The sequence below is a fragment of the Vipera ursinii genome (assembly GCF_947247035.1).
Source record: "Vipera ursinii genome assembly, chromosome: 3".
Classification (NCBI taxonomy): domain Eukaryota; kingdom Metazoa; phylum Chordata; class Lepidosauria; order Squamata; family Viperidae; genus Vipera; species Vipera ursinii.
Window position 1 is genome coordinate 29,808,838 of NC_139516.1, and position 22,794 is coordinate 29,831,631.

Below are 22,794 nucleotides of genomic sequence, written 5' to 3' on the forward strand. Positions count from 1 at the left end.
TTCTCCACCCATCAAAGTCTACAGTTCTGTTTTCTCAATTCTTACTACATCAGGCCACAAAATAGGTCAAGTAGGATGAGTTATCCTCACAGTGAAATGATTAGGGCAAATTGGACGAAGTGGCTGCAAGAAGCAACACTTGTTCCTGTTTTGGGGAACTGGCCTTCTCCAGAAAAATAATCACCTATCTGCCTAATTTCACTGAAATCTCAGATTGTAGAGGTCTATTTCCCCTAGCTATAAAGAGGAAAGTTTTCTAGATATTGCCTCTTTGTCAGGCACAAACAATCAGATCCACACATGCAGAGTTCCAGCTAACTACTTTATTACATTCTGCCTATAATACAGGAATCTCCCCGGTCTGTGAACAACTGGAACTCGGCAGGTAGAGTAGACGTCAGCCCTAATGCTTTTGCAGTTGCACAGTGACACCGGGCTAGATTAATCTCACAACCACAAGAAGTTTGAGAAACGCAAGTATTTTATACATCCCAAAAGCACAGCTGTGATTTAGCCTGCTGCAACTTATCATGATGGTAATTCTATCTCTTTAAAATCTATTATACAAAAGGAAAAATGACGCTAAAATTAAATCTTTTCATACCATCCAATTTCATACATCCAATTCAGATGTTAGTTTCAGTAGTGAAGATGATGCACTTGCCAGGCATGGTATCTTTTTAAAAAAACTTTATTGATTAAAAAAAATTCAAAAGTTATTTACAGTAGTTCTGCTCCATAAAGTTCAAGCAAAAGAATATTTTCTCTCTTGCAAAGGTTCCCATCCCACCTGAAACAATTATCTTTGCATCATTAGGACAAAGTACAGCAGTATATCAAAGAGCAGCGCATTGCAGGAACTGGATTTTAAATTTTCTTTTATACTAAAGTTTCAGATCTGCTTAGGCACTTTCTACAGCCCATTAGATATCCTGTGTATTATTTTAATCACGCTGGTCCCACTCTAAAGGAAATCAGTGATATATGTACCATTAAAGTCAAGTAGGTTACTAGCCAAAAGTGTTAAGAGGGACCTGGGACACATCTGTTCAAGGAATTTCCATTTCAATAGTACACTAAAATAATGCCCAATTCCAAGCAGTAAAAAAATGAAATGTTGCTGCACATTCTAGAAAACCTTGAGTGGCTTCCTTTTAAAAGGATTTGAAAAAGAGATCAAAAGACTGATAAGTTCACCATCCAGAATTCAATTAAGGATGAAAACTGGATACAAGACTGATGAATGCCCTCAAACAAAATAGCAATAAATGAACAGCTTAAGCTTTTTCCAAGGCAGCTCTGTGGGCTTTTTAACAGAAGGGGGGTGGGGGGGAAGCACCTTTGGGTTATTTTAAAGATGACTTTGGATTGAAATGGCAACTCTCTAGGCACAGTTCGCTACATCCCATCAATGACATGGGACTAGGGGGTCAAAGAGCACCAAAAAGAGAAGGCTATGTCCAGCAGCAATTGTGGGTTTATACTAATTCTCTTAGTAGCACTTTCCAGGGGAAGGGGAGAAGGTTGAGGGGGAAGGCACTCTCAATATTGGTAGAAGCAGTAAGGCCTCCCACTTGGGCTCTTAATTTCCCTACAAACCATTTATTCTCCTCTCAAAATCTACCATGAAATCAACCACCAGCTTCTAGGCCTGATTCAAAGATATCTGAGAAAAAGTTATCTTCTGCTGGGCTTCATCTTTACTATTCATGCAACATAATAATTAGGCTAACACCCTCTAAAATTAGTGTTTCTCAAGATAGATATATAGGTGTATATAATAGATCACTATTTAACTTACATTTACAGTGAAACAGCACTATTCAAAAAAGAGGTGGATGATCCTACCACCCAGGGTATGCCATTCTTGTGCGAGGTCTTGAACTCAGGGCAAAAGAGGATATGAAAAGATGAATGCATTCTTACTGGTCTGTCTTCTAAACGATCAACAGACAAGCCTTGATTTCCCTCCACCTAAATCCAAAGTGTACCCCTTTTCTCTAATTTTGAATAATAAAACTATTATTGGGTCCATCGAGACTAGAGACGTATGGAACATGTGAACATCACATGGGAGTGATATTCAGAATTGCCTGTAGAATGGAAGCCCGGATCTGCTTGACTTCCCTTCTTGGCCGTGAGAGGGCACCCTTGCTCCATCAGCAAAGGAGCAACTACATTCAGCATGATGAAAGCAAGGATACAAAAATACCCAAGTCAGAATGAATTCTTGTTGATTTGTATAGGTAGTTTTGTCAGCGCATCTGTCAAGAGATGCTGCAAGGTTCCCAAAGTCACACAGAGATACAGTTCACATCCAAAATTAAAAAAAGGAGAAAGCATTGTTTAAAGCAACTTCACATTTGAAAATTTTGTTTTTAGTTTCTTCCACACCTTTGATTTTAATGCCCTCTCCGTGGTTTATGGCTACCCTTCTGCCAGCATAGTCCTCTCTCTCTTCTAGCGTTGTACTTATCAGGACAAATGGAAGGAGTAGACAGAAGAATGCTCTGTTATCAAAGAAACCAGCTAAATTTCTGCCAGCACCTAAAGTCAGATCATCTAAAGCACCATATGCTTTTGTTTCTTTTACTGGCACCAATATTCACAAGGTGACGCTCATCTGCTCTTCCTGTCCAACAGAAAGAATGCCACAATCTTTAAAGGCTGCCAACTCATTTGTTCGTTATGGGAGACTCCCATCAGGTGTGATGTAAGGACCAGCCACATATTCACACCAGTTCAACAATATGCTACAACATGGTACAACTTTAAAAGAAAGTTAGAGGGGAACAGAAACATTTCCCTGTCCCCTCCAAGAAAATTAAAATTAAAAGTATGTTCTGAATGAAAAAAAAGGCAAGGGTGGTGAAATAGCTCTTTGCTTGTCTTCAGTTATCAAAAAGGAAAAAAAGTATTTGTTTCTGATAAACTGCTTTGGACTGTTTTCTCGTCTTAGTCCATGTCAGTCAGCTTTGAAAATCTGGGGGAGAAGGGAAGGGTGGGGAGGAGGTAAGAAATGTTGTCTAAATCCTCCACAACATTTTTTTTAAAAAAAAGAGTCAAGCATTATAAAAACATCAACCAGCAAAAACATCTTCTCAGAAGATGTTCAAGTTTGGGGCCCTTCCACGAACAGAAGCCAGGAACCCCTGAATAGACCATCTCCTCCAGGCGGCTTCAGAGATACGCCGACTGGCTCCTTAGCCTGATGCCAACCCAAAGGATGAAGTAGTGTGTGCCCTCCTTTGAGGGAAATGTTTATATAAAGTTGGGGGTGCCTTGTTTCCAAGGTCAGCTGGCAGCATAAAGGAGAATGAAGGCTTCCACCGTAACGGTTCCCGGTTTGACAAGAGACCGTATCACAGCATTAACTTCTAATGGGAGCTCTCGCTGCAAAAGCCAACAGAAAAGAAATTCTGGAAAAAAGAAAGGGCTGCCTCCGAGTTGAAACCATAGGCTGCGGGAAGTTACTTGTTTTTTGCAGGAGAAGATTCCCTCTGTGGTGATGGAGGCAGTTGCCCACTCAGCTTCTGTGAGTCAAGCTCAGCTGCTCTTTGCAGAGCCACTTCTACCAGCAACTGGAAGCTGCTGAAGTCCTCTCCAAAAAGCTCAGGTGGTGTTGGAGGAGGCGTGTTGAAGAGTCCACTGGTGGGACTAGACGCATCTGCCCGGGTGAGAAGAGCCAGCGTGTTGCCTGTTGCACTCAGCTGTGACTGCTTGGTATGGGATTCCACTTCAATCCGCTGGAGCATGGATCGCTTCTCTAGGTCGCCGGTCATCACAGTCAAGTTGCCAGCCAGTGGCCGTGAAGTCTGGCAGATCACAGGGGGGCACACAGACATGGAGAGGACCTTGGATGTAGTGGCTGCAGCAGCAGCAGCAGCAGGAGGCACCATCAAGAGTCCAGAACCTGCAGCAGCTCCACGGGAAAGTGCTACATCACTGGCTTTGGTGCCTCGGCGAGAAATAGTGAACTGGTTTGGGTCTTTGCCATCCTTTAGCAGCATATCAGGGAGAAGTCTGCGCCTGGCATTGATGAACCAATTGCAAATCTGGAAGAAAGACATCAAAAACGTGGCATTAGATGTACCTGAAGCTGAAGGAAGACCTATGTGAACCCAAATCCCAGGAGATGGTGGTGGGGAGATGGCCTCTCTCTCTCAACTTTCTACCAGTAAAATGGGCACAAATATAACCTGCTATACAGAGAAATTTAAGTAAAACATTTAACAGCTATAACTGAGAAAGAAGTTTAAAAATTAAGAGCAGCATTATTTTTCTGTCTTGTATTACAACAGCCTCTGAGGCAGACTGGATTGAGACAGAAATGCAAAATTATTTACTATTATCTATTTATAAGAACAGGTAAGTTAAAGTTTACTCATTTTTGCCCTGGACCAATCCATTTTCCAATCCATGCAACTATCTTCACAGCTAGTGTGGTCTTCAGCCTAGAATTTTTTTTTTATCAAGAACTTATGTCTACACATAGTCCTCGACCCATGACACCTGGGATCAGAATTTCAGTCACTAAATGATGCAATCATAAGGCTGCCATTGTTAATAGAGAGTTGTGAGTGGTTAAGTGGAGAGTCCCAGGTAGGAGTGCAGGGGTGACACAGGACGGTGGGGGAGGCTGGCAAGTTGATGAGATGCTGCAGTGCAGGGCTAAGCCACAGCCGGCCCTGGAAGCCTCAGCCACCAGGGCCAGGAATGCAGCACGAAACTGGTGCCTCAGCCATCCCCCATCTAACCCAGAAGGTTACTTCCCCCACCCCTCACCTTTCTCTCTCCTAACCTGTTCCCTTTTGTCCGCCCTGCACGGCAACACTCAGTGGTGGCAGTATCACTGCTGGGGCTGAAGAAGATCCCAGGGTCATCTGAAGTCTGTCAGCTGCTACTGTCTCCAGGCCTCTAGTTCAGGCCCAGTGCCATGTCACTGCCCCTGAGAAAAGCCACCTCAAGCTCACACCACGGCCAGCCATGCCAGCACCACTGTACAAAGCCCGGTGTCCTGTCACTGTCCACTCCCCAAGCTCTGCTGCACCCCACTGACCTTTGCTGTTTTAACCCATGTGCCCCATTACTTCTTCAAGCCAAGTGCCCATTCTTTCTCCAAGCCGTGCATCCCGTTCTTATAAACCTCCAGAAGCCTGGTCTCCCTCGTGTCTTGTGAGAGTTTACCCAGATCTCATGAGAACAGGCTCACAATTTGAGAAGAAATGGCACTCACAATTTGACGAATGGTCTTCTGAAGCACTGCCAAGAACAGGGTTCCTGCTGTTCTCCAAACTGTGTGCCTGTTTTCATGATATCTGTGGAAAACCAGGTTTCAAAAGAACTCGAGAATGGGACATGCAACTTAGAGAAGGAATGATAAGCACAGCTTGGAGAACAGCACAACAGTCAGTAGGGCACAACAAAGCCTGTGGAGTGCAGTGTTGGGAGAAAGGGGAGCTTTGTGCAACAGTGCTGGCATAACTGCCCATGGTGTAGGATTTGAGTAAGTATTTCTCAGTTGCAACAGTGGTGCTGGGACTAAAGTAGAGCCCTGGGGATGGTAGCAGATGGCTGAGAGTACAATACTGAAGGTCTCGGATCTCTACTTCAGCCCCAGTCCTGCCACCGCTTAAATGCCGCTGTATATGGTGGCCAAAGGGGAGGGAATAGGCTGGTGGAGGAATTGCAATGCAGTTGTAAGTGCAGGCAAGCTGCCAAGTGCCTGAGATTTGATCATGTGGATGTGGATGCGCTACAATGGCCATAGCTTCCGGCATGGGTTGCAATTGTTTTTCCAGCACAATTACAATTTCAAATGGCCACTGAATGAATGGTCATATGTCAAGGACTAACTATATATATGAAGTAACTTAACTATATTCATGCACTTTGCACTTTTCAATTAAAAGTAAATCATTTTTTTCAAAACTATCTACCTATATATAAGTATAGTATTACAGTGTGTTTTTTCTCAAGCACAAGTTCCCTCCACTCCGCCAATCAAAAACATCACAATGACATTTTGGCCAACAACCACTAAGTGATTAGCTTTCCCAATTACATACATGTTATTCTCCCTTTAATGTCAACCCCCAAAAGATACTGCCTCTGAGCATTTTCAAGGCCCTTAAAAAAGTGGCAAAGAAAATTGAAATGCATGCATCAAAAGCAAGTGTAAGAGTGTGTGTGTGTGTGTGTGTGTGTGTGTGTGTGTGTATATATATATATATATATATATATATATATATATATATATATATATATATATATATATCCTCAGTTTTTTTAAAAAAAGAAACCACAACATTTAATTAATAAGCAGCATTTACAATTTATCTTGCATCCAATAAAGCTTTAAGAACTCTGAACGTATTTTCATGATTCCTTGTAACAGACAGAAGTTTTGCAAAAGAAAATAGAAAACACTTCCATTCAGGTGAAGCTCAGAATGGAAATAGGCTTTATGATTATAACACCATGATTACAAGACAAACAATGCAGGTTTGAAAACATTCTGCATTCCTTCCGCCTGCTTTTACTTTGAGGGGCAAGAATAGGGCTATTCAGTTGTCATTTGAATTTCTCTTTTTCTGTGTTACAAGCTGGGATTTGCCCAGCCAGCACAGGGTAAAAGCACAGATGATTTCTTGCAAGATTCCGGGCATACCTTCTCTCATGCCAGATATGTTCAAAAGTGAATAAAAAGTATGCTGGTTGTCTCCTTTGTATAGGCCAGAGCATTCTAGCTTATGATCACACACCTTCAAAGTTCCAGTCTACTTCTTTTCAGTCCTAATTTGGCAACTTATTTATTACTTTCAACCAAAGGCTGGTTTCGTAAAAACAAAAACTGCCTGCCCAAAGTTTGCTTCATACAATTTATCTACAAAGAGATGATCATTCCTTAATTGGTTCAAGATCAAAGGAACCTGTAGGGCAATTCTTTTGTTCAAAAGTAAGGCTTTCTTCAAATCAAACTCAACACCAGGTGACTCATGGACGCATCTAAACAATTTGCAGGTGGTCTACTCTGCTTCCAGGCTACCTTTCTACCTCATCAATTTTGACAATAGCCTTTGCGGTTCTTGGGAAAGGTATGTCTGCCTCATTCACATTTTGAGATCAGCCAAAATCAGCTTGCTGTGAAAGACTACAGAAATTAGGGGATTGAGCTTGGAAGAAGGGATATATTAGAATTAAATACAGTTGCGTATGGTATGTAAAACGTAAATAGTGAAAAGGGTTCTTTTTAAATCAAATTCATGTTCATTCAGCACAAGTAAATCTGAGGTAATTCAGAATTGAGAAGACAACACAGCAACCCAAACTACATCTTGTATATATTATAAATACCAGCTGCTAGGTAGTAATAATGAAAAGAGTGCTACTATGAACTTCCTTAAAACAATGTGGGACACAGAATACTTAGACTGGTATACCATTTACAAGATCCACTAAGATATTTCTGTTCTTATGAGCAAAGCCCAATTTTTACTTGATAGAAAGAGTAAAAGGTAAAGGTAAAGGTTCCCCCGCACATGCGTGCTAGTCGTTTCCGACTCTAGGGGCCGGTGCTCATCTCCGTTTCAAAGCCGAAGAGCCAATGCTTGTCCGAGGAAGTCTCCGTGGTCATGTGGCCGGCATGACCCCCCGTTGATAGGGCTCGCAACTTGGGCGTCCTCCTGGATTCACGGCTCAATTTTGAAGATCACATAGGAGCCGTGACCAGGGGGGCTTTTGCACAGGTTCGCCTGGTGCGCCAGTTGCGTCCCTATCTGGACCGAGACGCCCTACGCACAGTCACTCATGCGCTTGTGACCTCCCGTTTGGACTACTGCAACGCTCTCTACATGGGGCTGCCCTTGAAGACCACTCGGAGGCTTCAACTGGTGCAGAATGCGGCCGCGCGAGTTGTAATGGGGGTTTCCCGATACTCCCATGTAACACCTCTACTCCGCGAGCTGCATTGGCTTCCGGTTGCCCTCCGGGTGAAATTCAAGGTGCTGGTTATCACCTATAAAGCCCTACATGGCCTGGGTCCGGGTTATTTGAGGGAACACCTGCTGCCGGCATCAAACGCCCTTCGCCCAGTGCGCTCCCACAGGGAGGGTCTGCTCAGGGTTCCGCCGGTGAGAGATTGCCGGCGGGTGACACCCAGGGATAGGGCCTTCTCAGTGGGAGCGCCTGCCCTCTGGAACCAGCTGCCGGTAGAGCTGAGGACTGCTCCCGACCTCCGATCATTCCGCCGGGGCCTGAAGACCTGGCTCTTTGAGCTCTCGGGCCCAGGCTGAGGAGAAAATTTTAACTGGGGTTTTAATCTACAGGGTGAATTTAATGCTTTTTTAATTGGTTTTAACTTTTGTATGTTTCGATTTTAATTCCCTGTAAACCGCCCTGAGTCCTCAGGGAAAGGGCGGTATACAAATGCAAATATTAAATTAAATTAAATTAAATTTAATGACTAGCACGGAACGCTGTTACCTTCCCACCGCAGTGGTCCCTATTTTTCTACTTGCATTTTTACGTGCTTTCGAACTGCTAGGTGGGCAGAAGCTGGGACGAGTAACAGGCGCTCACTCTGCTACGCGGCACTCGGGATTTGATCCACCAAACTGCCGACCTTCTGATCGACAAGCTCAGTGTCCTAACCCACTGAGCCACCGCGTCCCTGATAGAAAGAGTACCGAACTATAAAACTACAACTGCCTCTAGTTAGAACCAAGTTTATTCTTGCCAAACTGTATGGAGCAGAATAGTTCTCATTTTAGCACAGAATACAAATGCTGCTAATTAAAATATTTATACCTACCTACTCACAGCTTATTTTTGTATAGTCTGTCTCCTATGTAAGACCATTTATTCCCCAAGATGGGTGGGTCCCTCCTCATGCAATGGGATCTCCATTCCCCAAATTATCAAGAGATCAACTGAGGAAGCCTACAAAATGTCATGTTCATAAATGTCACATTCCTGGATGGTTTTCCTCCCAAGAGAACAATCTGATGTAAATAAAGGCAATTTAAATTATTGCAGGGAGAGAAAACAGGGTTAAAGTTTGCTAATTAGCGAATATATATTTTTTCTGGAAGACTTCAACATTATTCATCACGCTTTTTATCCAGGTCATTAATGTGGCTCTAAACTTACTAGTTCTTTTTTTAAAAAAAGTTTTCAAAGAGGAAGCAGGGTTCGAAGTAAACCAACAGTTTCTAGCATCTTCTTTCTTTGCCTCATGGGCCTGATGAAGATTCCACTGGCAAAACATACAGAATCTTATACATTTGAGCTGAGTCCAGCATCTTCCTTTCTCATGTCAGCAGATCATGTTGAGTTTGCTGTACTGGGTTACATACTAGTTGTAATCTCAGTCTGCTTATATGAGGTATCACATTGTTTTTGTGTTTATAAATGTATATAAATACAGTACATTTGATCTCAGTGGTATTTCACCTCCTTAAAGCTTTCATATCGTAGAATTCTGAGCCACCTAAGTTATCAACTGATAGCAGCACCTCAATTCATTAAACACCTCCAAGTTGGCAGTAAATGAATAAAACTGCCAAGACTCTCCAGAAGCAGTACTGAAACACAAATATCCCCTCCCCTGTGAGATGGAATATTAGTTTTCAGACTGTTTTTTCCATAGGCATTAATATTTACAATATAACAGTTGACATTTTTTGAGTTGCTTCTGCAAAAAATAACTTCAAAGGGGGTCAGAGGAAAAACTAGGTTAAATACAGGATATCAGTCCACCAAACCGAAGCTCACTTTTTATTAACTTTCCCCAGCTTGACATTCCCCAAATGTACTGTGACTCCCAAGCTAATATAAAAAGGCATGATATCGTTTCTATGATAATTGCTATGGTTTTCTATTTCTTCCAACATACTAAACCTACAATACAGATCCTTATGTACTGCAAAACCTATCTCAAATTTAAACAAGCTTGTACATCATCCTACAGAATATTTGCTTGTGTGTGTCTGGTGAACCAGAAACACATAAATTTGAACAGCAAAAGTATGTGCAATTGCATCCTTTGAAACAAGCAAATATTTCAATCTAGCCAGCTACTGAAATTATGAATCAATTGCCAAAAGGTCAGAAGGAATTCCAGTGTAACGCCATAACAAGTGAATTTACAATTTGTTTCATGCATATATTAGGATGCCATACAAATTTTTCTCCTCTTGAAAGCGCAATGGAAATGCATGCACGCTTCAAAGAAAACAATTATGGAAATATAAATCAAGCACATTGACTTATCTTTTTCAAATCTACACTGCTGAAAAATTTTCCCTCAAGGGCACATTACCACAAAATTCCCTTTCACCTTTTGTAGCATTATATTATGCAGCTGCAAAGATATAAAACTTTCAAAACTATGCAGTTTTGAAAATGAACTGGTCATTCTGAGTTTCCAGGTTCATGACTTGTCAAACACTGTGCCTCTCTGCTATGAACTGAAGCAGCCATGATATTTTTTTTCCCCCAGGCTTCTCCACAAGGAATCCACTCACTAAAATATTCTACTTCCTATAAAGCAAAAGTTCCTCTTTTTCACCCAGAAACTTTTTAAGAAAGACTACTTTATGAAGAGCAGAAAGATGTTTTGCACATATAAAATCCAAACTTTCTCATTCATTTGAAAGCATGCACAGATGTAACAAAAATCGCCAAAATCCTCAAAAGACAGCTGTCAACTCATTTCTTCTAGATTTCAAATATGTGGTTATGTGCCACAAATTTTATAGTAACAAAGTTGAGCTCTTTCCAGATCCCTCTTCTTTCATTGCTAAGAAGGCATCAATGTAGACATCAGCTCACCACGGGTGATTTCCCCATCACTTTACACACACACACACACACACACACACACACACACACAGAGAGAGAGAGAGAGAGAGAGAGAGAGAGAGAGAGAGAGAGAGAGAGAGAGAGAGAGAGAGAGAGAGAGAGAGAACATAACCTCAATCTTAAAAAAATGATTTAGAGAAATTGGGACACTAGCATACTGTACACAACCCCTCAAACTTTCCATCTACCAAATGTGCTGGCAATACATTTCCTGGAATTCCCATCTATCAGCCATTTCTTCTCAGCACACTGGGAGTTGTAGCCAAACACATCTGGAAGACATATCTTTTTAAAGGGAGGAATCCCTCTTTTTTTCTTTTAAACCTCTATGGAAGAAGACATTTTTTTAAATCTGAAATCTAGATCCCTGTATATGTTCACCCTTGAGACATCTTACTTAAGAGACAATTATCTAGCAACATTTGATAGGAAATTAAAGGCTGATAGTACAATTTAAGATGAGTGGCCAATTGCCTGTATATTTTATCACTTCCCAAAGCATTAAATCAATACTTCATGAGAGGTGTCCTTGGAAGAAGTTGCCACAATGGCAACACTAACGAGATGTTGGAATCTTCCCACACTACCAACTTTTTCTAATATATTTAAAGTACCCTCATCCAACTCAATTAATCCGGAGGTCAGTTTCTCAATCCAGATACTTAAAGCAATTGCAAGATGCAAACTTTGTTGAATGAAACAAGGGGGCCATTCCTCTACATGGAATTTTTTAGTTATGGTTTGATATTCAGTCTCACCCATACATATCTAGAAAGAGACAGAGATCCAGTTATGCTACTTTTAGAATTACGAAAAGTGACCTTGATTATCTTAATAGTTTGCGGCAAGCAAACTCGTTTTCTGCCTACAAGCAAGAGCTGTAACTTGTTATCAGAGTATTTGTACTCCCAGCAAGCCAAGCAGAACAGAGTGAGCATTCTGGTGCAGCCAGATCCCAGCTGAGAAAGTGCTGGACTTTGACAGTGGGGAGAGATGGGAACAATCTGTCAAGGGGAGGAAGCTCAGAAACACCCTCAGGAACGCTACTGACTCCTCAGCAGGTCAGACCCCCAAGTGACCCCCGTTATATGGGGAAGCTAGCTGTCTGTTGTAAAAGAGGGTGCCTGCAAAAAGGCAGATCATAATAAACAGTTTGCTTTTCACAACATTCAGCAACAGAAAACAATCTTGAGTATCTCTCTTCAATCACAATATCATCATTTATCTTTTTTCTCATTTTCTCTAGAGTTGTGAAGACTAAGGTGGGAAAAAATGGGAAGAAGTGAAACATTTTTTTCTCCTGGGATAGAGGGAAAAAAAGGTAGTTATATTTTCTACTTTTCTCCTGGCCTTCATGCCTCTTTCTTTGTACTCCCTTTAAAGCAGAACTGTATTTTGTTAACATTTAACATTAAAAACAATTAAGGCTAACAAGTATCTGAAATCCCAATAGGGGATGTTAGTAGCATTTTTTTTTCTTCCGTTCAATCATGTTCAATTCTCAGAGACTGCCTGGATGAGTCCCTGCAGTTTTCTTGACAAGGTTGTTCAGAAGTGGTTTGCCATTGCCTCCTTCCTAGGGCTGACTGGTCTAAGGTCTCCAGCTGCCTTTGTGCCTATGGTGGGCCTAGAACCCACGGTCTCCTAGTGTCCAGCCTGATGCTACTACACTACACTAAACTAACTCTCCATAGCAACATATTGAAATGCACAAGTGTTTTGAACTACACAATAAAATTTACATGAAAGACAGGCTGTGAAAATTTTGGCCAGAGGATAGGATAACACAAGTTTTAGAAAATCGCCTTAATGCTCATTAATGTTTAGAAAACCTATTTTAAAAGAAAAAGAATGTTTTTCCTGCATCTTTTCATGTTGCACTATTTGCCAATAACTGCAGGATCTGAATACTCGGGTATGGCTGCAACTATTCTCTTCCTATTTCCACACTGGGGATGTCTCCAAGACTATGATACCAAGTTGCTTGGAAACAAAATTAATTAAAACACACAAAACAGCTAGGATGAGCCTCTGAGTTCTGCATTATCCTAGTGTTCTTATAACATTGTGATCTTCTTGGCTATCTTGAAAAGTCAATCCAATTTAACTCTACAAGTTAACTAGTTGGATTCTTGCTCATAGGTAGGTGTAAATGAGCAAAGAAAGAGAGAAACTTCTTCACAGATAGTTGCATATTTGCCAAAAGATGATGGCTAGGAGGAGATTCATAGATCATCTCTCCCAACCATCTCAGAAGAGATTCTGAACAAAGCAGGCCAACCAGATTTGTCATATTCTGAATCTGAGTTTATATCCTACAAAACGACTATTTTCATTGCAGGTACATTATCATAATGCACAGCTCATTTTTCTTATTGCCACGTGCAAAGTTATTCTAAAATCTGCTGATCTAAATAACATAGAATACAACTGAGTTAGTACACAGATCACCAAAAGATTTGCTAGACAGAGTGGAAGCTAAAACTAAATCAATACAGCAAGGTTTTGCAAGGAGTCACATATTACCCCATTTCCCTTTCATCTTCATCTCAAAACATGCCTTGTTCATGTAACCTTTGACTTGCCCTTTGATTCATATTCTCAACAGTAGCTAAATTTTAAATAAACATAACAGAATTTGTCTATATTTATGTGTCTTTTTCTTGTCTGTGCCTTTTTTATTTTTCTTATTGTTGACTGAGGAACTGTAAGCTCCTTGGAATAATAGTCTTTACTTTTTTCCTAGCAAACCAAGCAGCATAAATCATTAATGCTATTGCTTTACTAGTCTACTCTAGAATAATACAAATTAAACATGCTATTTCTTGCTTATAATGCTTAAAGCTAAGAATTTGGTAATACAATTGGCATACGTATAGCATAACTTATCTTTTATCTTTGCTTTTATGCTTTTATCTGTGTCATTTGGTTTTAATTTTGTTGTAACTGCATCTTTTATATGATTTTATGACTTTTTATCTGCAAACCGCCCAGAGTCACTTAGATAGTGAGATGGGTGGTTGTTAAATTTGATAAATAGTTCAAATATTGCCCATTTTTTAAGTCTCCAATATAAACTATACATCATGAAATAGGTAATTTAGCCCTAATTGCACATTATTTTAAGATGTGGTTTAACCATGGTTTATGAAACTTGGGATCATTTGCCATGAAATATAAATTGCAATATTAAATAGTGGACTTTATGCATTTTGTATAATCAAAATTAAACAAATCAAATTATAGCATTATATATACTTAAGCCAGAGGGACGTGGTGGCTCAGTGGGTTAGGACGCTGAGCTTGACGATCAGATGGTCGGCAGTTTGGCGGGTCGAATCCCGAGTGCCGCGTAACAGAGTAAGCGCCTGTTACTTGTCCCAGCTTCTGCCAACCTAGCAGTTCGAAAGCACGTAAAAATGCAAGTAGAAAAATAGGGACCACTACGGTGGGAAGGTAACAGCGTTCCGTGCGCCTTTGGCGTCTAGTCATGCCGGCCACATGACCACGGAGTTGTCCTCGGACAAGCGCTGGCTCTTCAGCTTTGAAACGGAGATGAGCACCAGCCCCTAGAGTTGGAAACGACTAGCATGCATGTGCGGGGGAACATTTACCTTTACCTTTATACTTAAGCCAGTTCAATCTTTGTTTATTTGCAATTCCAATAGATCTTTTAGATAGAGACAAACAATTAAAATGTAAAGAAAGCAAATGTTGTAATCATAGCCAAGAATACAATAACACTTTCCAACTATACAGCAGAAAGGATAACAAATTTACAAAAACTTCATTCTGGAGGAGGTTATTCATTACAGAATGCCAAAAGCTAATCATCCTAAACTTTACAATAATATAAAGTCCACACTGCAGCAGGATTGGAGATTGTGGCTAAGACATTCTAGGGATGTTATTATAGAAAGTCAATTTAGAGTTAAAAGTTGGCACAGATTCCAATTTATTTAGTAGCAATTAACTATATCTTACACATTGGGAATGTATATGATTCTATAATTAATAATATATTTTTACCCTTTTGCATAACAAGGAGAATGCTCTGTGCACTGCCCATATATCCTATTATCAGGCTTGTAGAAGTTAGGCTTGCAACTTATTGTGATTGCAAAGAGCCTATTTAAGATGGACTACCACCAACTATTTGCTGAAGAAGGCTCTGTGTATTTGGACATCCCAAACATGAATTAGAATTAATGTTTTCTTAGGAATACAAATGAACTAAGCTAACGTTGCAGGAGAAATTCCTTCCTTCCTTCCAAAATGATTTCTATAGAGATGCTCATTTTTATTGTCTTTTATGCTATCTCTTGCAGTTCCCAAAATGCCCCTTTTTGAGATGAAATACCATAATTCTGGCCAACATAAGTGATCCTGCACTACAGATCTGTTGAACAAAATTATGATGGTATTTCAATTTTAATTCCTTTTTGTGGCTGATATTTTTATGGAGATGCTTACCACAACCACCACATATATTTTCTGGTCAAGTAGTCCATTTCACATCCTATGTGTATATATATCACAGAATGCAAAGTACTTTTTCCTGTGAACTGTATCTGCCTTGACTGTATGTATTTCACCACTCTGGAAAGCTCCTTTAGAGCTCTTCATAATATTTTAGCTACCCTAAAAATATGTACCATGAACAAAGTAGGCCACCCTTTATTTTATCAATTGCAAGTTTCTATAACCCAGTATAATATGACTAATACTGACGAGAACAGCCTTTAAAGTACTGGATTCCCGCAAAAAACCCATTAGAAACTGCTAGATCTAATGCCATGATCTTTTTTTTCAATGGATAAAAAAGGTTTTACTGCAAAAGGTGAAATAAAGTCTTGATATATTGGTAATATACCAATCCATGCCTGAAGCATTTTAATTTGTGGGTCTCCATCAAATAATTGTCAGTGCCTGCAGTTAGTTACCTTGAAAAGTGCCCAGAAACTTCAATGGATACAAAATACACCTGCCAACAGATTGAATGAGTTGGGGATCACCTTATGCTCTACAGGGAGACCTCTCTGTTTGATTAGTGCTTTTAAGGCACAATTCAATATGTTGGTTTTAACCTCTGAAGGTCTCTACAGTTTAGGGCCTGACTATGTGACAGGTTGTCCTATCTTGCTATGCATCTTTCCAGATTTCAGAGGCTATTCTTGGGGCATGAGGGAGCAATCTTTCCGCTCTATCACTCCCAATCTTTGGAATGCACTCCCTTAGGACAGGAGTTTCACTTAGCCTCCCACTCTCTCTCTTTTCAAGAAAGGAGTCTGAACCATTCTGTTCAGCAATGCTTAAGCTGGTTTGAGGGTTTAAGCTCAATTTATTTTCTCTTTTAGCCATGTTGGTCCTTTAACAATAGAAAAGCAGGTACAAATTAAGAGCTGACATCTCACCTAGAATTCAGAATGGTAAATATGTTTGTTGAGCCCCAAAGACTGAATTCACTGCTGAAGAATCCTAAATCTGCTCACATTATTAGGATTGTAACTCCTTTCCCTCCTGCCCAATTCTCACTATACTCTCAGAATCTACTCTACAATGTTTAGCCACAGAAATTTGATTGGATAGTGGGGCGTGTTTGAGGAAGGAGAAATTTCCCGCCCTTTTTCCTCCATCAACAAAACCTGTTCTCCCACACCATTAGAATCTGATCAGAAAGAAAGCTGTGCTACTGTCCACTCCAATCTGGAAAATATAATTATTACTGAATTGGAGCATAAAAATAAGTAAAACAATTATTCTTGCAGCAACATTGGATTCTGAACCAGTCAAGCACAAAAGTAGACCAAGGATCAGCTGAAAATTCCAAGACTGGCTTAAGAATTTTTTTAAAAAACCCAACACTTGGAAGAAGGCAATGATAAACTACTTCTTCACTACTGCCAGCAGATCTACATGGATGCATCCGCATAACCATTAGGCATCAATATTAATGTGGGACCATCTCTACTTTTTTAGCTCAAACCAATGTTCATTCATGAGACACTAAGACACTTTCTCCAGCGCAAACCCAGAAAATTAAAATATCCAGTTATCTGAAAAAAATGCCTTTAAAATAATTTCCAAAGCTTGTGCTCAGAGTTTAGATGCACTTTAGCTTTATTTTTGAAAAGCTGTACCACAGCAGAGAAAATTTAACAATATACTTATTATTTTTCCAGCTCCCACCTATCCTACAAGGTAGAACTCATGACTTTTTATCCTCAATATCACTAGATTGAAACCACCACATAATTTGCTATTTATTATGAAGCTGGCCAACTCTTTGAAAACAGCCTCGAAAGGACCTTATTACTCAAGAAACCTCCGCTTATTTTGAGGTTTGTTTTGTAGAGACTGAAAATCAGCACATAGTTGCTAAAATGTAAGGTCACAAGCAGGAGGAGGAGGCAAGTCTTCAGAAAAAGAAGAAGCTAAATTCAGATCAGATATTCAGAGGCTGTCACTGCATTGCAGCTGGATTTCTATATTGGCATTCTCCCCTAATTTCTAAGTTGCATACCTTCCTCCCCACTGTAACCAGACACAGAGAAAAATTTACCGTAAAGAAATAAAATGAATTATCTTTGGCCCATTGGTTGCCAGAATTCAGCCAACAGTTTATTTAGGGTCACATTCTGCTACCTTAAATCTCAGGCCACAATGTATTTGAAAAAGGAGAAAGGAAGAGGATAAGCAAAACGCCAGCCATTTAAAAGTGCTTAAACTGCTACTGTATTTGGTTGAATTCTATCCTGATACCAAGGCTTGAAAGCCAGGCTGGTACTGAACACCTTAGGCTAGACTGGGAGTGCCAGGCTTGCCTTAATCATGAACCCAGCTGACTTTAGGCCAATCACACTCCCTCAATCCTAAAAAGAAGGAAATAACAAACTGCTTCCAAAAATATTGCCCAAGAAAATTGCATGAATCTATCCAAGCAGTCATCAGCAGCCAAGAGTGATTTGAAGGCACACAAAATGTACAGCAGTGCTTCAGATATAAAGAAAAAGTTGTGGTTCAGAGCTTGCAAGTGAACATAACCAGCACTTTTCTACAATTCCTTAAAGCAGACATCCTTTGTCATAGATTGCCTATCTGCTCTCTGTAGCTGTCACACAGCCCCACAGGTTGCAGGCAGGTGCTACATTCACACTCCCATATACTCAATAAGCACTTTTTTTGTCTTCAAAACTGAATCATGTAAAGTTTCAATTAATATGGCTTTAGATGGCTAAGTCACACCTTAAATAGTTAGGCATAAAATAAAATCTGCTTATTTAGTTCCAAACATTTCTTGTTGGTCAAAAAAACCCTATCACAGACTATTCTCCCCACTACTGTGCATTCCAGTCACAAAGATCATAAGACGACGTTTTTAAAGGCAACGTTAACAAGAAAGTTTAATAATGTCTCTGGTTCTGCAAAGACAGGCCAATCAATGCTTATATTTCTGCCCCACAGTATTTTGACCTCTCCTGGCCTGGTAGAGGACCTATGATAGAGGAATGTGACACTGAAATCCTAACCAGGTTTAAAGAATAGATGTATCTTATATACTAGATCTAGACATGGGCTTGAAATATCCCACTTCATGGAAAATTGGGCCTCAGATGTTTGATGTTTTAATGAGTCACTGAATAGTTTGGCGGTAGACACTATATTTGGTAATATTACTGAATATTCAACCACATTCTGGATTAGCTTCCCATCATAACTAAAGCACTACAAGGACAGTTTAGGAATTAACTCCACCAGTGTCATTATGACTCTAATACAGGGTTGCTAATGAGTCTTAAGATATTCTGTCATCCCAATCATAAATTCATTACCAACACCATCCTTAGATTTCTTTTGGACAACAAACTAGTCAATTCAATGAGGAAACCATTAAGTATTAGACCAAAACACAACAACTATTATAACACTTGCTTCTCTTCTAACACTTATATCCTAAGCATGTTCCCTTCTATTTTAATTAGGAAATATCAAGCTGGACAAAGACATACTAAACATTACAGAGGTAGAAAAATATTACTTTTGTCCCTCAAAATACCAAAAATGTAGTTTTTCAGATCCAATGTCCATAATTATAAGCCGTAAACCTTCTAAGGAAGAAAGCAGGGCAAAAAACTGTATGGAAATTCTGAAGTTTGATTTTAAATAAAAGCCAACTAGTACGTTAGGGATTTGAAAGCATAAAACCCAGCTTTTAACAGCTTTTCCATTTTGCCAGCTTCCTCCTCGTCCCCACCATCCCTCCTCCCGCCTTAATTTCAGAGCCACATTCTGGGAAAGCATATTAGAAGTTTCTTACTTGTAGAACAGAGAGGCTTGTTTGCCCTGAAAGGCTGAGTTTCTCTTGCTCTGAAGGGTACGCATTGAACCGATGTTCATACAGCCATTCCCGCAGAATCTTGACAGACTCTTTGGGGAGGTTGCCCCTTCGTTTCCTCTTGCCAGACTGGGATGGGTCCTGAGACATGCTCCCATCATCTTCCCCAAAGTCACTGTCAGACATTGTGGAACTGTTGGCAGATTTGTCTTGGTTCAAACCTGAAAGCATCAGAATTGTAAGTTAAACGCAAAAAAAAATGGCATCCTTGTGTGATCAAGTTTCTGCATATGTAAGGAGCAAATGGGACAAGGTCTATTAATTTCATTTGCTTTTCTAGACAGCCTTGTATTCTGATAAAATAGGATATAAAATCTCTTTATCAATGATGTCAAAGAACCATTAGGCATCATGACTTGATTCATCCAATCTATCAATCACACAGAATGCTTTTTGTGTTCCTCTGTTCTAAAATGCTAGAATCACACCTTCTTTGTAATACAAAACACCTTAAGAGGCAGCACTAGCAAAAAATTTTGCTTAGAAATTAAAAGTTCTATAGCAAGCTATTTACTTTTTTTTCTCCAAATATTGCCCTTTTTTTTACAACTCTTGACACTGCTAACCATCCAGTGCAATAATGACTGGGTCCCTTTATGGCACAGTCTTGAGGAAGGAACATTTATCCCCCAGAAGTTTTCTCCCCATTCTTCTGTGTGTATTTATCCTTGGAGTTGCTATACAGAACTAAAATGCATTCATTAAAACATTTTTAAGAAAAACAGCCCCACTGGAGTTTTTAGTGCTTGTTGAACCATGATGAAACCATCACCCAAATATTAAGATATTAAAGGGCAGGCACATTCGCTCTTTTGGAGGTTTTGAAGGCTGAACACATTGTTCTTAAAGTTTCTTCCCTTAAGTACAGATTGTTACATTTACAAGCATTTTCTACCACTTCAAAAAGAAAAAAAAAGGGGGGGAGGGAAGGACAGAAAGAACCTTACACAGGGGAAAAAAATGGTCCACAGAAACAATCGACTTTCAGTTTGCTCAAGGCTAGCTTACTGCCCTTTTCCAGACATGTGGTCGAGTTTGTTTGGAGGAAGGCATTCAACGATCAACACGTCGGGATCCACCCCCAGAAAGAGGGCAGGCAAATTCAAGTCCACTGAAATGCAAACCCGATTCCCTCTCGCTCTTTCTCTCCTCCCGACCCCCCCCAAGGGAAAATGGCAAGACTTTGTGCCTAATTAAAAAAGCAAATGGATCCTCGTCCGACTCCTGCAGGCAACCGAGCGCCACGGGGCTTAGAGGAGTGGCTGGGTACGTGAGGGAGGCATCCTCCCTTCAGTTTTAAGTCTGTAACTCATCAGAGATGGAGGGGAAGGAGGTGGCTTTTATTTTCTTTTTTCGCTGCCGTTTCCTCCTAGCCGTGAGCTACCCACCACCAGCTGCACATGGGAACGGCACAATCCACTCCGCGGGGGGGGGGGAAGCGCGGAGGGGGGGGGGAGAAACCAGTAAAAAAATACAAACAATACAGGAAGGACGGAGGAGACTAAAGTCGAAAGCCCCCCCTCCTTTTTTGATCGGCTTTTATTTCCGCCAAACCGCCTACTTTTAACCAAAAACAAAACAAACCAGGACAACCCACCAATACCAAAAGCCAGCAGAAAGGAAGTTGAAACGGCAACAAGCGGCAGCCGCCGTGCCCATTCCTACACAAAGGGAATGCCATTGAAACCAGCCCGACGAGGGGCGGAAAGGAGGAAAGAGGGGGAGGGAGGAAAGAGGGGGGGGGGGCGGCAGACCGATAACATTCTTTTTTTTCCCTTCCGTTTGAATTCAAGATGTCAGAAGTTTGCTACAGAGGAAGAAGCGCGCACGCTTTGCAAACAGGCTTTTGCAAACTCCCGGATTTCGCGCAGCGGCAGTGGCTCCAGCAAGGATTAGGCGCAGGAGTTTCCAAAAAGGCTAAATAAAGTGGAATGCAAAAATAACCTCGGCTCAGCCCTCCTCCCTCCCCCCCCAATCCCTTTCTTTAAATCTCTACCCGTCTCTCCACGCACGCACAAAAACGCGACTCCATGTTTTCTGCCTGTTACATCGCCGCTCTTACCCCCAACTCTCCTCCTCCGAAGCCCTTCCATGGAGGGACCGAGGGGCAAGGCTGGGGCTTAGCCGAGACCTTCCTCTCCCGGATGAAAGGCTTCCCGGGCCCCCGAGGGCTGGGAGCGAAGAGCGGACCGAGGAAGGCGCACACAAAAACTTTCCTTCGGTGTCTCTTGCCCTGAGTGACAGATGCCGAGACAGAGTTCTCTTTGTTCCAAAAGAAACAGGAACTTGCACCCCCTGCCCCCCCCCCGCACGCGTTACCCCGGTTTTACACCAAACGGATCTTACCCTCCCTCCCCCAGCTGTCATTCTACAAGCTGGGCAAATCAACGAGGGGGGGGGAAGGGAAACAAAATTTTCTGGAAAATCAAATCGTATCCCAAAACTCGTGATTTGAGAGAAAGCAAAATACGAATGGGGGGGAGGAGGAGGAGGAGGAGGAGTTTGCCAAAGAGAAAATTGGGAAAGTTGCCATTTTGGGATTGGGAGAAAAGAAAAACACGTAAAAGTACAAGAAAAAGAGCCTCCGAAAGTTATTTTAAGAGGAAGCAAATGAGGTTCAGGTGGCGGTAAGAGTCTTGCCTTTGTTTCTGCGCGTAGAAAGTTGGATCTGCTTTTTTGTTTGTTTGTTTTCTCCACCGTTGGGACTAAATGGGACCGAACAAAAGAGTCCCTTCCTCGCTCCCCGGCACAGTTGAGTGCTTGGAAGGCATTTTTTCCCGTCGCCCTCCTCCTCCTCCTCCTCTCCTCCTCCCTCCTCGTGCTTTTCAATCTCTGCTCCTTCCCCAGCGCTACTTTGGGCAAAGTTGAGTAGCTTTTGCAAGCACCGGAGACAGTTGCGCACACACACACAAAAAAAAAACACAACACCCGGTCTCTCCGGGAGGTGCTCCATTCTCTACGCCCACACGCACGCGAAACTTTCCCCACCCCCCCACCCCCGCGTGCTTTTGACAAAACAGAAGCGGGCTGCGCTTCGCCCGACTCTCTGCATGGCGCTTTTAGCCTGCAAGCGCTCCTTGCACGCTTTGGCCATCCAAACCCAAATGGGGTTTCATCCAGTCCAAAGAAGGGGAAGAAAGGAGAGCGAAAACCCCCCCAACGCTCCAGAAACTTCCCGGCCACTTACTTTTCCTCGACGGTTTCATTTTCTTTCTTGCGCTTCTTCCCACTCCCGCCCACCCCACCCCACCTTTCCCCTGCTGGCCGCGCTGCCGGCAGCCTTCGTCTCCAAAGCCCGGGGCCGAGGCGAGCACTAGTGGCTGATGCTGCTGGATCCTGGCTGGACGAGGAGATGGGGCTTCTTTGTGTGCGCGCAGGCCGTCCGAGAGGAGGGGTCTCGGGGCTGTTAGATGTGCCTTTTAATACCTAACCTGCTATACGGTCTGACAGCTCAGCCTGAAAACTACTACCTCTCCGGCTGACGTCAGATGGCCTCTTCCAGTGACTGCTCGGCTCCGCGCATCCAGAGTTTAAGG

The 22,794-nt window shown here is 41.6% G+C and overlaps 1 protein-coding gene across 2 annotated transcripts; it reads right to left on the bottom strand.

The window, feature by feature from the left end:
- Positions 1–677: 677 nt before the first annotated feature.
- On the bottom strand, positions 678–22,463 carry TGIF2 (TGFB induced factor homeobox 2). Of its 2 annotated transcripts, none has more exons than XM_083357723.1 (3): positions 22,446–22,463; positions 19,181–19,419; positions 678–4,055 (listed from the first exon to the last, which is right to left on the bottom strand). In XM_083357723.1, exons 2-3 carry the CDS (start codon positions 19,382–19,384, stop codon positions 3,471–3,473), a joined length of 789 nt encoding a protein of 262 aa, XP_083213849.1. In that variant the 5' UTR covers positions 19,385–19,419; positions 22,446–22,463; the 3' UTR covers positions 678–3,470. The 2 variants fall into 2 exon arrangements, with proteins under 2 accessions (XP_083213849.1, XP_083213848.1); XM_083357722.1 differs by lacking the exon at positions 22,446–22,463 and adding an exon at positions 21,321–21,528.
- Between the last annotated feature and the right edge of the window lie 331 nt (positions 22,464–22,794).